This window comes from Lissotriton helveticus, chromosome 2_1, assembly GCF_964261635.1.
Source record: "Lissotriton helveticus chromosome 2_1, aLisHel1.1, whole genome shotgun sequence".
In the NCBI taxonomy this organism is placed as follows: Eukaryota; Metazoa; Chordata; class Amphibia; order Caudata; family Salamandridae; genus Lissotriton; species Lissotriton helveticus.
In genome coordinates this window covers 2,029,911,755-2,029,929,118 of record NC_136059.1, presented here as the reverse complement: position 1 = coordinate 2,029,929,118, position 17,364 = coordinate 2,029,911,755, and the positions used below count along the sequence as shown (strand labels likewise).

Genomic DNA, 17,364 nt, shown 5'->3' with positions numbered 1-17,364 from the left:
GAATTTCCTCTGATTATGTTGTTACAATTCCCACAGTTCATGCAGGGCCTTGTGCCTTTAGGTATAACTTGAGGGTAAGTCTTTTTGTTGTTGGGGGGGCGTGGCTAGCAAGCCATCATGGCGGTCGGAGGCTGTTAGAGCTCCGGTGCCGCCGGGAGGAACCCTCATCCTGCACGCCGTGTGGGGGGCCGCCAAACGCCATAAACGGTGGGATCCAGGTGGTAAAGCACCCAGCTCGACTCGACGGAGGTTGGAGGACTCCGGGACCTGCGGCTGCCCGACAACCTGCACTGAAGCGCCTGCGGCCTAGTCCCACGTTGCGAGCCAGGGCCTCGAGTGCGGACGGTGGCCGGGACTCGGGCCGCCGCCTGCCAGGGGAGATCGGAGGCTGCCCTGAAACGACCGGATGCCGCACTGTCTACTTGCTGGCAGAGCTGGGGGTGCGGACTGTGACGACCCCATCCCCCCCCTTGGTCCCCCTGGTTCGCGCCTTGGTGGGTCGGAAGGCGGCCGTTCGAGGCTGAGGCCCGGCGCATGGACAATAGCCCCACCTGCGGGGTGCCTGGTGCTGCACTGCGCCGATGTCCAGGACAGAAGCCCGAAGGAACAACCGCTGGGCGAGGGCCACACGACAACGCTGCTTTGCCCAGTCTGCTTCTCCCCACCTCCCTCCCCTCCCCTCCCCTCCCCCACCCCCCGCCGCCATTGCTGGAGCCCTGAGAGTCCCGACGTCCTAGCGCGAGACCGGAGGAGCAAGAAGACCCACCGGCGGTGCCCTTTGTGAGCTGGGAGGTGCTGTGCGAAAGGGGGCGCTCGGCCTGGGACTGCACTTCGCTGAAGGGGTGAGGACCCGGACGAGCCCGGAGAAGACGCGAATACGAGCCCCGAAGAGGAGGAGAGGAACTGAGTGAGTCGCTGCTATTACTTGGGACGGGGGGTGCGGGGCTGCCCACCCCTGGTCCGGGGAGTGGACGTCAGCGGGTTCCCCACCCCCCCCTCCCCGCTGACTGTCCCCCTGCTGCCCCCCTTTTCGAGAGACCGCCGGCGGGGGCGGCTTGTGACATTCCAAACACCGGTGCCATACGTAGTGGCCTGTTGAACACTTGGTGACCCACTGAGCCCAGGAAAGGCTGCAGAGTCGAACTGGGAGACCAAGCGGAGTAAACGCGGGTGGAGAGAGGGGTCTGCCCTGCGACGTGACCCTAGCCACTGAAAGAGACTCTGAGTGGCCGCCATGGTGCGGAAAGGTGCAAAGGCCACGGATGGCAGGGACGGGGGGCCCGTGGAACCTACCCCGGGCGCGGGTCTGGGTGGCCCTGCACCTTCAACACTGCCCTCTGCCCTCTCGGAGGACCAGCAGGGGGACAAACTGGACCTGATACTCAAGGAAATCAGGGACTCTAGAGCCGCGATGGAGATGCAAATGGGCACCCTCACCACTAATCTCTCACTGCTTAAGGCCGACCATGGTAAACTGGTAGACAAAGTCAAAGATCAAGGGGCAACGTTGGCGGACCTTGCCCAGACGGTGGCGGAACACTCAGATTCCATCCAACAAATCCAGCGCCAGGTGAAAACTCTCATGGACCGTGTAGAGGATGCGAAAGGACGCAATCGCCGCAATAACCTACGCGTCATTGGCCTTCCGGAACGCAGCGAAGGGCCCCACGCGACGGAATTCATGGAACAATGGTTCCGGGACCAAGTGGCTGCAGAGGGACTCTCACCGTTCTTCTGTGTGGAGAGAGCACACAGGATCCCCACTGGTCAACCGAAGCCGGGACTGCCACCACGGCCACTGATTGTGAAGATCCTTAACTACCGTGATAGGGACACGCTACTTAGACAGGCCCGATTGAAATCCGTCAGAGTACGAAAATAGGCGTATCTCACTATACCCGGATTATACCAACCAGGTGCAGAAACAGGGGTCTTCATACTACGAGGTGAAACAGAGACTGCAGAGAGCCAGACTCCGCTACGCCCTGCTGTTCCCCGCACGCCTCAAGGTGATTCACGACAATAAAACGCACTTCTTTGAAAGTCCCGCGGACGTGATGGAGTGGCTGGAGGTGATGGATATTGGGGAGAGCCCGGACCCGACCCAGAGTTCGTCGGCCGGCGGATCAAGACACGGACCGGGCCGTGCGGCAGACGGATCGGATGCGGGTGGCGTAGAACCGATACGGCGCAAGCCTACTTTCCATCAACAAAAGCAAGGACAGGAAGACGCTGTTGTGCTGGTGGGCTCCTTCAGGGAAGACCGTGGGGCCATACATACGGACACCGAGGACAGTACTGTCCACTCAGACTCGGAGAACAGTGTGGTGTTATTCCCGACTGTGACACCTAGAGCGGCAGATGAACTTTTGGACAACGACCAGGAGTAATTTCTAACATGGGAGGGACCTGGAACTTCAGGTCGCACTGGTATCCTTTTCCTTCACTATACTAAAAATGCGAAGCTGTGACTTAGCGGGGGAGAGGGTGCGCAGATGGGGTGCATGAGAGTGAGTCTGTGGTGCCATGATGACCCTGGTGGTGGCTGAATTGGCCTTCCCGATCATTGTCTATGCCACGCGGATCTTCCGCACCCCACGCTCAAGTGCTACGCAGACACATTACGCTGTATGATTGAGACACATGTGGACCTCCCCCAAAAAAACGCGGCTAATAATAGTTGACCATTATATGCTATCTCTCCCGGCGGCGCTGTTGAGCCGACAGCGCGGACGAGCGTCGCCCTTTGGACACGGCCCATGCTTAGCCAACCCCCCCAGAAGCATATGCAACGTTAATTGTTTGGTTCTGTACTACAGTTTCATGTCCGGCACAGCGAAGTTCCGAGGCTGCGCCTCCAGAGTTTATGTTTGGGGAAGGGAGGGAACCGTCTCCGGGCTGCACTGTGAATTGTTATATACTATGATACCAGTAATGGGATATGGCTGAGGGGAAAGGGAAATACAGGCTGGTTACTTGGAATGTGCGGGGGCTAGGAGCGGTACAGAAGCGACACAGAGTACATGCCTTCTTGCTACGCCAGCGTGCACACATAGTATTCCTGCAGGAGTCCCACCTAACACGGTCGGAAACGCACACGCTACGGAAGAAATGGAGGGGAACCATCTTTTCCACTACGTACTCTGCCTTCTCTAGGGGGGCCACGATATGGGTGAGATACGGCACCCCTTTCGTGGAAATGGAGCGGAGAGTGGATGAACAGGGACGCTACGTATTGGTAAAGGGCACACTAGATGGTACAATGGTGGTCTTGGGTAGTATCTATGCCCCGAACTTTGAGCAGGATAGATTTCTTACAACTGTTGGCCGGGCCCTAGCAGACTGGATAGATATCCCCTGGATCCTGGGGGGTGACTGGAACATGATACAAGATGTGAACCTGGATAGATCACACCCTCCCCTCTAGGCGACAGGGGTACATAAACTGTCTGACACATTTAGGACATGGATTCAGGGGTGGGGCATGAGGGATGTATGGCGTATGCTACACCCAGCACACAAAGAATATTCATACTATTCCACATTGCATAACCTCCATACCCGGCTGGATAGATTCCTCTGCACCAACTCCTTACTGACCAAATGTACATCCTCAGACTATCTCGCCAAAACCTTTTCGGACCATAGGCCGCAAACACTAGACCTTCACTGGAGTAGAATACCCTCACCGGTCCCCACCTTGAGACTCAACCCCTCCCTACTTGAAGATGGCCCTTTTCGCGCACACCTTGCTGACACATTGACCAATTATTTCCAGGAAAACTGGGACTCTACGTCCTCGAATTTGGTGGTATGGGTCGCAATGAAGGCTGTGCTCAGGGGCGCTGCGATAGGACGACTGGTGGGAGTTAGACAGGAAATTCAGGGCAAATTATGTGACGTGGAGGACCGCTTGAAAAAGCTTGAGACTGAGGCAGGGAATGACCCGGAGCGCGGGGAGGACTTACAATTGTGTAACATAGAACATGCAGAAACCCTAGAAACCTTACGGGTCATACACTATGGGGACTATCTGAGACGACAACAGGCGGAGGCGGATAGATCCGGGGCACTGCTAGCTCGTCTGATCCGAGGCACCCCTGAGACTCCGGTAATCTCGAGCATCCGGGATGGGTCACGCAGACAGGTACATACACAACTAGAGATCAACACTGTGTTCAAGATCCATCTGGAGGGCCTCTATGCTCCTCCTCCTGCAGACACTAGAGATGCTATGTTAGATTTCCTAGGAGACCTGACATTTCCGACCCTGACCCACGACATCCAAACGTCCCTAGCCGGACCCATAACGCAACAGGGAATAAAAGTGGCTATCCACACACTTAATCGGGGTAAGACGCCGGGCATGGATGGGCTACCGGGGGAGTTCTACCAAACCTACTCCGAGACCCTGGTACCTATCCTAGAACGAATTTACAAAACTGCTTTTGAGGTCGGCCATCTGCCGGTCACGACCATGCAGGCCTTGGTGATATCTATACCGAAACCCGGCAGAGACGCCCTTGACGTGACCAATTATAGACCCCTCTCCATGCTCTCCTCGGAGTACAAAATACTCAGCAAAGCTATTGCCTTACGAATACAAGCCCATCTACCTGACCTGATCCACTCTGACCAATGTGGCTTCCTCCCAGAGAGAAGCACCTCCCAAAATACGCGACGTCTTCATGCCCTTATGACGACCACCCCACGAGAACTGCCGCAGGCAGGCTGCATAGCCCTGGACCTCCGACAGGCGTTTGATTCCCCGTCATGGGACTTTATGTTTGAAGTTCTAGGCCGCTTCGGCTTCCCGGAGGCTCTAGTAGCCTGGATACGGCTGTTATATACGGACCCAACGGCTAGAGCGCGAACTGGCGGACACACCTCAGACAGTTATACCGTTCACAGGGGAACCCGACAGGGGTGCCCGCTATCGCCATTGCTATTCGTACTCACATTAGAACCACTAGCGATTGCACTCCGAAACTGGGCAGCAGAGGCGGGCATACCAGTTGGGGATACCCATAACTTGCTCTCCATATATGCCAACGATATATTGGTGTTTCTTCGTAATTTACAAGGCGATCATTCCCCACTAGCGACCATCTTTGAACGCTTTGAGAAAATCTCTGGCCTGGCCATAAACCCAAGTAAATCTCTGGGCTTCTTTTTCCGAGCTGGACAGCAGCCTACCCATGTACAGTTTGGACCCCATGAGATCCAGGTGGCGCCCACCACATTCAAATATCTTGGTATCAACGTATATCGGAGTCCTGAAGACCAGATTGAGGGCAATGTGAGGAGAGCAATCAATGGCCTTCGAGGTAGCGTGACCTTCTGGACGTCCCTGCCCCTCTCTGTAATGGGCCGGGTGGCGATCTCAAAGATGGTCCTGCTCCCCCGAATGTTGTACTACTTCGTGAACTCCCACAACAAATATTTACCACGTTGAACGCGCTACTCATTAATCTCATATGGGGGTCAGGAAGACGGCGTCTCAGCCTCAAGAAACTACAACTGAATACCAGACAAGGGGGTCTAGGAGTACCAGACCTGCGTGGCTACTACTACGACAGCCAACTCCAATGGCTGACACGCTGGGTGGCGGGTAGGAACCTACATGAGATTGCTTATACGGCGGACAAACTGCGCGCGGAGATCTTCACTCCCTTTTACTACCTGCTGCCAAGATCCCCAGAGACTGCCACCCCCTCCTACGTGTAGCTCTGAAATGTTGGCAGAAAGCACTGCTGTACACGGCAGGGATCACCCCCTACGCGGACAACATTCCCCTCCTAGGACTCCCAACACCACAAGGGAACTTGTCACGAAGCGGATTGCGACCCTGGACGGCGGCCGGAGTGGACAGGGTGGGAGACCTGTTTGGGGACGACACTTTACTGGATCATCCCTCTTTTACACAATGCACAGGTGCCCCACAACGACTGTACCTTCTACATGCCTCGGTGACCTCCTATGTGAGACGCACCTGGGCCCCGCAACGCACCAAACCGGGCCAGCACGAATTGGTCCATCTCCTCCACTATATGGGAACGGGTGGACACCTAGTACGATGGCTCTATGTGGGCATTAGAGAACATGCAGCTCTGCCCCTTACCACCCTTCAGGAGATTTGGGCTACAGATACAGGGGAGGACATAACTGAGGGGGAATGGAAGATTATCCTGGGTCATCATAGGAGGGTGTCCAGAAATGTTAAATTCAAATTCATACAAGCTATGGTCCTACACAGAGCTTATCTCACCCCCCAAAGGCTCCACAGGATCTTCCCTACCACCCCCCATAACTTCCCTAGATGTCAAGAGGACGAGGCTAATATTCTCCACATGTTATGGTCGTGCCCGAGAATACGCGACTACTGGGGGACGATCAGACATACACTATACTCAGTAACAGCCCTGCAGATCCCCGAAGGGGCGCTTCCCTGCCTGATAGGCCATAGGAAGAGAACTAAGACCTGTAAGGCGCAGCTGAAATTTCTGGACCTAGCCCTCTTGTTAGCACTTAGAGTTCTCACTATGAGGTCGAAGTCACCTAGATCCCCGAATGTGGAAATATGGCGGTCGGATGTGTTGAAATGGGGCAAAGTGGAAGCTGCGGCGCTGCATAGAGAGGAAGAGAGGGCCCTCCGTAAGTTTCCTGTTGCGCAGGAATGGACCCAAATGCTGATGGTGCTGGAGAATGTGGGCCTGGAGTTGTCACAGTGATATCCAGTCTGCTGTATGTCAGACCCATGATCTCTCCGCACAAGTAGATACTTGGACGGAATGTATGACTTAACCAAGCCTACCAATTGTCATATCCTCTAAGAAACATTGCCAGCGAACGTATCCCAATTGAGGAATGTGTACACAGGAATAGCCGGGAGACAGGGTGGGGGGGCGGGTAGGATCTGAGGGACGGTTTGGAAGCAGATGATAATACATTTGATTGTTACTACTTATTGATGTGTTGAAACCATTTATGGCTAACATGTAGGAAGTGATGACCATCTGGATGCGATTATAATATGCCTAAGTTTAGTTACAGAAAACGGAAAAGACTGATGCAACGTAACCTGTACACATGCACCTTGTAATAACTGTCACAGTCATGAATAAAGAGTTTTTAAAAAAAAAGTCTTTTTGTTTAGGATTTCTTTGATGTTGGCATTGCGGGTGTAAGCAAAGATAGGTGGATCTTTAAAAGTAGTACCGAAATCCGGTTCTATACTTAGTATAGGCCAGTGTCTTAAGATGATCCTTTTATAGGTGGGGCTTAACACAGGGATGCTACCATAGGCTTATGGCTTATGGTCGCACTGAATGGGATATCCTGTGAAAGACCTCACCCGTCTACGTATTGATGAGCAACTGTCCACTGAGAAGATCCTGGCACAACCTAGTACCAGCTACTTCCTGGGTACTGCTAGGGTGAACTGAAAGGGACCATGCTCATTTCATCCGAGGTTTTGGCCAGCTTTTTAAGCTAGAGCTGATATTGGGCAGAGAGTGGCAGTAAAATGAGGCCCAGCAGCACAACAACCCATAGCTGTGCCTGGTGGACTACCCCACACAGACTGCAAAATAGAAAGGTACCGAACACACTGCTGTGAGGCACAGGTTATTCCTGACTAACTTATGGTTGGTTACTTAGCATACTCTGCAGCAAAATGGACACAAACTTTCTTTTGATAGGCTGCAGAGATTTGTGATTGATGTTGTAATATCCTGGGAGATCTGTCTTAAGCAAACAAGTACCATCACAAAGTCTCGAACCAATTATACTCAAGTGAAATTCTGAAAACCGAGATCACAATACAACTTCAAGATTATTTGGAAATTATTACATCCTGCAAAAGCCACAATTTCTGATTCAGGAATGAGTCGCCTCCTTCCTCTCGGACCAGAGTCAGCAGATTCAGACTAAGTTAAAGGAATCATCATCTTGCAGGCTGACAAAAGGTGTGCCAGGGCTATCACTCTCTCCTTCGTGCTCTTAAGCATCTATAGAGGCCTGTGTGCAAAGCTCCTAAAGTAGTAACTGCTAATCTCCAAAAGTACAGTGATAACACATCAAATGTAGTCCGAATACACAGAATGGTCCAAGTGCAAGGACCATGTGCTAGTGCAAGGACCATGTGTCCTACTATATGTTTAGGAGGTTCTCATGCATGAACAGGATCAATATTGATGTCCAATTACTGGATTGAGCAGCCTTTGACTCACTCATCCTTGACAAGCCTCCCAGTCTAGCAGTCTCTCTAGGGATCTCTCCATCCCCACTGTTGAGAGAATGGAAACTAGAAGTCATAATCTATTCAGAGGTTTGCTTCCTTTCCCAAGCCAATGTGGTGCCTTTTGAGATGGGAATGTCACCTGTGTGATTTGCAGTTGTATTCCAATGTCCTGGGTGCCTGGGTGCATGCAGCTGATATCCTGTGTTTGATTTTGGTCCTGGTATCACGGTTATCTAGCATGTGTCCAGAGGCCTACACCTGTGTTTTGCAATGAGAGAGGTTCTAGACCTGCCCTGTGACCACGAGGGACTCATAAAGAGTGCCCTTATTGACTTACAGTGGACTACAGTCCCTGCATGGGTTAAGCACAAGCAACGGTGGAGGCAGCGCATCATATCTGGGAAATCCATAGTTTATCTATGGCATGACTGATGACCCATTTGTGTAATGTTCCTATTTTTTGTGTTTACCCAACTCCTAGCACTAACGTCTGAAGTGTATGTTGTTCGTGGTTGTGTGTGCTGCCTAAGTATACATGCATGGTGTGCACGAGTAAGTCAGAGTAATGGAGGCCTGTGGAATTCATTTTGGATACCCCAGCCAGGGTCTTTTGCAGAAAATGAAGGTGAGGAGGAACTGTACTGCTGACATTCTTGAAGCTGGAGGGAGGAGACCTATACATTATAGTGAGAAGAGTGGGGATAAGATTCCTTTAGAAATTCAATTGTGCCTTTTTCTTGGCAAGCAGCTGCTAATTAGTCAAACTGAACACCGTAATTTGGTAATGGTGAGGGTGAAGTGTGCGAGCGCAGGCTCTGTTGTACACTGTGAAGTAAACCATTTAAATTAGGTCTTGACTTTTGTTTTTCCCTGATCACACTCAGCTTAGTTAAAAACTGCAGATGCATCAACCTCACATCTTAGTGTGTGTTGGGATGCTGTAGCCTGGGCTACCCTACTGTGGGAAGCATTACTCTGGAATGTTCCAAACCGGTTCTGAAGATGTACATAGTGGACACACATATTTACCTGTGTAAAAATGGTAACCCACTATTCCCACTTCTTATTCCAGTCCAATATAGCCAAGAAAGGGAGTGATCTGCAGGACTGATGTATAACCAGAGTTGGTGTCTAACAGACAGGTTTACAGCAGTGAGAGGACATTATCCGAGTCTGAGCTCTTGCTTGATGAGCTGTTGATCTGACCTAAAGCTTGTAGAAGCATGTCTGCCTGCTGAGAGAGGGATGGAGCCTGCAAACTCTGTAGAAGGAATGTCTGTCCTGAAGGAGCGAGCGGCAGCATGTCCCAGGTGTCTGCGAGACAACTGGAGGGAGAAAACTGAGGAGAGCTATCCGTGGACCCTGGTGTCAGTAGTATCTCCACAGTGGATCAAGTCAAGAACACTGAAGACTCAGACTGCGATCCCGATGCCCAGTCAGGGCTGTGATCCTGTGCCAAAATCCTGACTGTACGTGGCCATGTCATCAACAAACGATTGGCCTGTGAGTGGCTGCATCACATTCAGAAGATTGGCCTATATGGCCATGTCCCCATCAGAAAAGAAGGCTATGCATGGTAGTGCATGACAGCAACACAAGCAGAAGATCGCCTCTGTCTGGCTGCAGCTGCCCAGAGATCGGACAGGGAGTGGCAGCACCGAGCCTAAAGAATCAGCCCATGCACGGCTCAACTGTCCGTACCATGATTAAGCTTTCAACTGGGAATGTTGCTTCATGTCTACTTGACAACCACAGATCACCGAACACTGATCCAAAATGGGGAACACCGGATCCACCTCTGCCAGGGGGTCGTCCCCAGCAGGCAGCACAGAGATCCCATGCGGAGTTGCAGGTAGCGCACCACCTCGCAGATGCAAGAGAAGGGCAAGTGCACTGAGAAGGAACCTGTTTGGCTGACCTAAGGGTTGCTCCACCGTGGATGGTAAGAATCTGCAAAAAGTGAACTGTGAGAGACTATGGGTAAATACATTAGAGGGGAGATCTGAACCTGAGCCATAATCACACTAATATTCTTTCCCAAAGAGTGCAGCCTATGCCTAGGCCAGAAGGTGGAACTGAAGGAGATAGCGAATAGTCACGCTGCCCTACCTGATATCACCCTGGACACTAAATTGTCTTGCGGCTATTTTCGTGTGTGGTATTCCGTTCTAGTATGAATTAAAGTACTTTTCTTTCTTGAAAGCCTAACTTATCAAGAATTGAGTATGGATGCGCCAATATATCAGGTCTTTCTAAGATTTCAACAGATCCCCTAAAAGCTGGTCTCAATGCAGCAGCTAGACTTATAATGAGCTCAGAAAAAGTTGACCACACCACTCCACATTTGAAAGCGCTCCATTGGCTACAATACGAGGCAAGAATACAGCTAAAGATTGCATGTATTACACACAAGGCACTACACCACAAAACTCCATGTTACCTGGCCCAGAAAATTACGCTTTCTGGAGGCAGTGGATCCTCTAGGGGATCCGTAGATTTTTTCACTTAAACCAGCATTCTTACGTAAGAAGAGAACATATGATAGAGCGTTGCAGGGAGCTGCACCAAGAATTTGGAATTTGCTCCCACCGAATATTGGAAGAATCACCTACGCTCCACGATTCAAAAAGGAGACCAAGTCCTTTCTGATGGGTACATTTTTCCCTTAACAAACTACATGGAATACTAGGACTTTTCTGAGAACTGCAGACAATCCTTCGATCTTCTACATTCAGCTGTTCAAGTAGGCTACTGTAAGCAGGATTAAAGTACTGCTAATCGCAGAACAGAGAAGCTGGACATTGCACGAGACAGTTTGCTTTCATTGATTTGTCTCTACTGTCTATATTCAGCTAGGTTGGATACATTTAGTCCCTGCTCCTGTCAACAGGGATGTTGTCTAATGACCAGTACCTCGATCAATCCACATGTATATTTGATTAGACTAGCAGTAATATAACCAGTGTGGATACCTAGTATCTTCAGTAGTGGTTTTATTTTGAAATTTAAGTAGGATATGCATGTTTTACTGTAAATCTAGTTGATTCTAGTAATCTTCAACTTGTGTGGTTTGGGTAACGGTAAGCATATGACAATGTTATTGGAATACATATACATTGTACTTGGCGTTAAAGAATTGGATATCTGCAGATTTTGAATGTGGTTGAACTGTAAAGCGCTCCGACGCCCAAATGTTGGGTCTTGTTCGGGTTATAGAAAACACTGAATAAATAAATAAACACTGGGTTGGACATTCATTTATTGCACTGCAGTTTGATTGTTCTGCTCTGAGTTTGACCACTCCCTCACTACCTCCTTGATAAGCCTGGGATGGCTTGCTATTGCTACCCTTGAGAGCCAAGTGCTGAAGGGGCTGTATGTGGCGGTCAAAGCACATTAAACTACTATTCTTCCTCATTCACACCCCATCCTCTCTTCTCCAAAATCGACCGTGGGTAGAAGTGCCAGGAATTGGTACACAAACAATAGTGTCAAGATAGGGCTCCTGGTAAAATAAATGCACAGACTTCAAAACTTGCCAGAACTTGTCTTGTGAAAGGATGTGCATACTAAATCAACTATGAAAACACTCCACAAGCTGCAAAGCAGATGCCACAATCAAGTTCAAGTTATCTTCTCCAGGCAGGCGGCCTTTTGGGGCAAAACACCAAGAAAAGTGCAAAACCTACTACTCCACTAATGGCTTAAAATTAACCTTTATTGGAACACTTCACACATAATCATCTGACAAGCCTCCCATGACCTAAGGGCAGAACTGGTCTACAAGAACTAAAGCAAAACTAAGTGCACCTACAACTGAACTCAATGCAAGTGGGGGTTTGTGAAGTCAGAATATCGTACTGGAATTCTCATACCAAATTGACTATAGTATCCCAATTCAAAATGTTCATTGTTATTGTAAATTTGTACATAAGAAGCTCAAGCTGCAATTAGTATGGCATTGATTAAAATGTACAATCTTTAACATAACATCAGCACTCTTTAAATCTGGGTAATAAATAAAATAGGAAATCTCTGTATCGTACCTGAATTCACCCAGAGCTTCCATGACACGGCTGATGTACACCTGAACACGCTGACTTGATTCTGCTATCTTTCTGCAGGTTATCATGGCCTTCAAAAGAGATAACACAGAGATGAGTCACCCGTAGAAAAGATAATACCTTTTATTGACAAACTGAGTTTCTGGAAGGCACATAATACTAATTCGAAATGCAACGACGGGCTTATTCCCTGAACAATTAATTTGTTAAATTAACTATAGGTCTCATGAAACCAGATATAATTCAAAGTAAAGATGGAACAAAGTGCAAACATTGATAACGGGCTTAAAGGTTGACTGGAATTTCTCATTCCCTTGCCATGTTCTTTACAATGACACTCCAGTACAAGGGAGTAGCCAGAAAATGAAAAAAGCCCCACAGGAAACATGCCTCTAATAGGACTAAGAATGTAAACTGAGAAAATACTGAGCAAACACTACCCTCCTTATGATAATTACTTTCACCCTTTAATCTTGCTTCCATGATCCATCTATCCATCCATCTATTCACCCTTCATCTAATTTATTCACCCGTCATCGAATTTAATCGCCCATCCAACTGTGGATCCCTTTGCCTTTCAATGCACCCATCCTCAACATCTTTCCATCAATCAATCCATCTATAAGTCCATCTTTCACTTACCTACCTATCAATATTTTCTTGTATCCATTCATCCGCCCATGCTTTAATCCATCCATTTGTTCACCTTTCTCCATCTGTTCAATTTCACTTTCTTGTCAAACCTTTCGCTCTTATAAAAAAGTTCACCCATCCATCTATTGCCATCCTTTCACCCTTCCATCTGTTCACTCTTCCCCTTCACCCTTTTTCCTTCTTTCCTTTCATGCTTTCTTCCTTCTTAACACCCATCCTTTGCTCGTGCCTTTCTTTTATTTACTCATTCTTACTTTTTCTTTATTAAGTTTCTCTCGAATGCCAATTAACCATTTCGTTCCCATTTCTCTGCTTTTCCACTATTTTACTGATTTTTCTCACTGTTTACTTCTCTGTGCATGCCAGACCTTGGCCTAAAATTTAACTTTATGTATTCTCTAACAGTGATTGTTATAAGCATTTTGTCTGAATACCTGCAGCCATAAGGGGTCTATAAATAACTAATTTACCGTCCCATCCGGCAAGTGTCAAACCCCGCTTAAGTTGTCAAAGTGAAGGCTTCCCTACGCCACTGATACAGTACAGATTACCCAGACAGGAATGTAGTTCCTTGCCTTTGAAACACTTTAAAGTCATGTTCAACATGTTGGGTCAGACTGATGTTCAGACTACTGCTCATGAAAAACAACAGACTCCGAACTGAAGCACTAAAATAATATTTACCCCTTCTCTTCTAGAATATTAAGCGATACTGTTCAAGCAAAAGGACCATAGTCGATTTTCTAAAGACTGGGCATTCTATTGGCATAGACTGTTCCAACATGAGGCCCTCAGAACATGACATATTCATCTAAACCAGTATGGAAGCCAAATAGATTTAACACTCTGCAAAGCTGTAGGTTGGAACTGGTCATTTGAGGTAGGCCATACTGCAGAGTTAGAATACAATATTTTTCCATAGCCATCAACGTAACTGAAATACGATGAATGGGAGCTGTTTAATAAATCAAAATGAAAAGTGTGATGGGGCACACTCTCCAAGCAATGGTGACCCTAGAACAAAGGATGCCATAGCTCCGACTGCTGATCCATGCGCTCCATTAGTGGTGTCTATACATATAGCGACATTTTTAATATACGTTTGAACTTCAGGTTCAACATATTTTTATCATGTCACACATTTTGCTGCATAATACGTTTCACTGGGTTTAGTCACTGCCCATCATGCCCACCAACCGATCACCATCAGAAGAGAAAACCTACAACGGATGGGGTGATATTTGGCACCTTGAGCATTTTCTAATAACTGTGCTTTTTTTCCTTCCATTCCTGAAACACAATAGATTGTAGTGTGTAAATCAATACTAAATCACAACTCCTTATATTGCTTCAGAGACATAATTCCCCTGGATACTGATGGGATGACCTCTGGGCTAAGTCCATTACAGCTTGGGTAATAGATAAGTGTATCAATGGCACAGCAACAGCCCGAGTTCTGCAGCTTTGAGGGATGTAGTGCTGTTTTAGTGCCCTGACTTTAGAGAGGAGTAATGAGCAGACATGAGATGAGTTAACAGGAAGGGGAGGTTTTGCCTGGACAATCGAGAGAAAAAGTTGAAACGTAATACATTTGGGAAATACGATCTAACACAGGATCTAGCTAGCTGAAAAATGGTGAAAACATAGGAAATTTTTTGAAGCACTGCATTCTCTCAGCAGATACATATGTCCTATGCCAGACTTTCCAGGCAAGCGTCTCTAAAATCACCTAACAGCAGGCCGAAGTAATACTAGAAACACCCACAACTAATGAGACAATCTCTAATCTTAAGACCGCTAAAGCCCCCAGTGCAGAAGGCTACACTGGTCATTTTTAAAAACTTTAACTAGACTCCTACTAACTAAACTAGGAGATTTGTACAATTGCTTTAGAAAAGCAGAGTTGGTGATACCATCAATAAGCGAGGCTGATACCATACTTAACATTAAATCTGGTTGAGTGTACCATACTTTTCTCTTCATGCAAGCCAACAGTCATTAATATAGATGGAAAGATGTACACAAAAATCCTGGCTTCAGGCCTAAACAACTGATTCTGTACCTAGCCCACCCACATCAATCCAGGAGGGATATGTACTAGGAAGTGGCGAAGAGTGTCGTTAGCCTCCTTGGCTTAACGATATGCTCCGCTACTTCTGAATCGAAAGGCTGCACCATATTTACAAGAATGTGGTGCAGCTTTGGGTTTCCCCATGCGATTGCGCTAAGTTAACCTACTTAGTGTCAACGCAGGCACCCTTGCACCAGTGTGCAAGGGTGTCTGCGTGCAGGGGAGAATTGCTTATGAGTAGAAAGGTGTCCCTTCCTGCACATAAACAATCCTAAAATGCAATTCTGTCACTCATGTGTACTGCTTCATGCAGCACACATGAAAGTGACTAATTGGCTTTTTTTTTTTTTTAAAGGTTTATGTACTGGAAGGGACAACTTCTTGTACATAAACAAACCATGACATTTTGCTTTTTCCATGTGTGCTGCCTTGTGCAGCACACATGGAAAAAAGCAAAACGAGGAGAAATTATTTTTTTCTCCTCGTTTCGCCAACTTAAGACCAAGGTTTTCCTGGTCTTAAATTTGGCGCTGCCTTCTATGTGCGACACCCTTGTACATAAGAGGCAGTGTCAAATACAATGGGTGCTGCGGTCAAACACCCACCACACCACCCATTGCACAACCCTTTCACACTAACCGTAGCGTAAAAGAGTGCCTTATGTACAAGGCAGCATTAAGCCATGTTAAGTGGCTTAACGCTGCCTTGTACATAAGGCTCAGCCCCTATCGCCACCACAACTTCCGTAAAAGTAACGTTGTGTTGACGATAGGGGCTTGTACATATGCCCCTAGGTTTGTTAGAGACAGACCGGTCTTAAACAACGCTAGATGAGTAAAGGCCCAAAGAAAGAAATTATCTGCAATAACGGTATCTTTAGACCCGAAATGACCTTTGACCGGGTAGACAAGGAATTTCTTAGACAGGTTCTGAGATGATTTGATGGGTGTAGGCCCCAAAGTCCTTAACATGGTGCTGACTAGCTGCTATACTTCCAAAGCAAGAATAGTGTTGAATGACCAGATGACAGTTTTCATAAAGTTGCACACAGAGTTTAGGCAGGGTTGTCCTCTTTCCCTGCTCCTAATTTCAATACACATCAAACAGTCTTCTGTGGTGTATTAGACACCCCTTCAGTATCCAGGCTTGCCATTGGCCCAAATACACATGTTAACCCTATTTATGCATAACACCCCTCTTAACACTAGGTAAGCCCAAAGACATACTTCCATGTATTAAACTCTCATCTCCAAATATATAAAAAGAAATGTAACAATGCATGAAGAGGAGGTGTCACACCTTAGGGAACTTTATAGCGTTTAGTGTCCCCAAAACATATAAAGCAGCTGGTGATTTTCATTACACTACGAACATAAGACGAGCAATAATCTGTCTATAATATAGCCCCAACACGCTTTAGCGACGATCAGAAGGTGTTTGCCCCCTGGTGAGCGAATCTCAGTGACCAACTTGCAGCGACGCGGCCCCAGCGACCGAAGAACATCTGAGGCTTGTGCGAGCCTCACAGCCGCGCCCTCGAGTTCAGTTGGAGAGAGGCCCGGAGGAGGGACGCCCGAACTGCGGTGGCAGAACCCAGAATGGCGGGCCCCTTTCCGCGCAGATACGGAACCGGAGGGTATCGGACTTCGCGGCGGGCACAGTCCAGGAATATAAAAGTGACGCTGCGCAGCCTGAGTGCGGAGGAACCATCCGCGGCCTGCGCGCGCCCCTGCAGCAGCGGCCTCGAGTGCAGAGGAGGCCTGACGAGGGAGAACTCTGACTGCGGCGGCGGCGCCCAAAGCGGTAGAGCCCCCCAGGGCCGGACTGGTAATGTCGGGCACCGGGCAATCCCCCGGTCGGCTGGATGGGGTGGGGGCCGGTTTTGTTGAAGGGGGGCCGGTTTTGTTGCTGTGGGGCCGATCTGGAGCCTGAGGGCGGCGCGCACGCATGACCGAGCAAACAAGCACAACTATCTCTATCTGCCTGCATAAAATGCAGGTGCCGTCCACGGTCCATGTCACCCTAATTTTATTTCTTGCCAGGACTAATTATTATTTATTAAAAATACGCACTCTGCACCATGATGTGCATTGCGCATGCACCGCGTGCAGCGCTCTCTTAGTCTCCGCCCGCCGCCTCGTCTGGAATCTGCGAGGCAGAGGACGACACTACGCCAGAGAAAGAGACTGGATAATTTAACTTTCCTGCAAAGGCATTGACTTGGTAAGTGTGTTTGAGTCTCCGCTCGGCTCACCAGCCTGCGATTTTGGACTTTTTCACCTAATCTACTTCATGTCTAAAAACATTAGTGTGTGTGACCTTATGTAATGTAA

At 48.4% G+C, this 17,364-nt stretch overlaps 1 protein-coding gene across 4 annotated transcripts in view; it reads right to left on the bottom strand.

The window, feature by feature from the left end:
- FNIP2 (folliculin interacting protein 2) overlaps window positions 1-17,364 on the bottom strand; it is a 459,542-nt gene that overhangs the window by 84,965 nt on the left and 357,213 nt on the right. For all 4 annotated transcript variants that reach the window (XM_078676999.1, XM_078677002.1, XM_078677000.1 and 1 more), the window contains one exon: window positions 12,289-12,377. In XM_078676999.1, coding sequence (XP_078533125.1) covers window positions 12,289-12,377 — 89 coding nt within the window. The remainder of the gene's footprint in view (window positions 1-12,288; window positions 12,378-17,364) is intronic.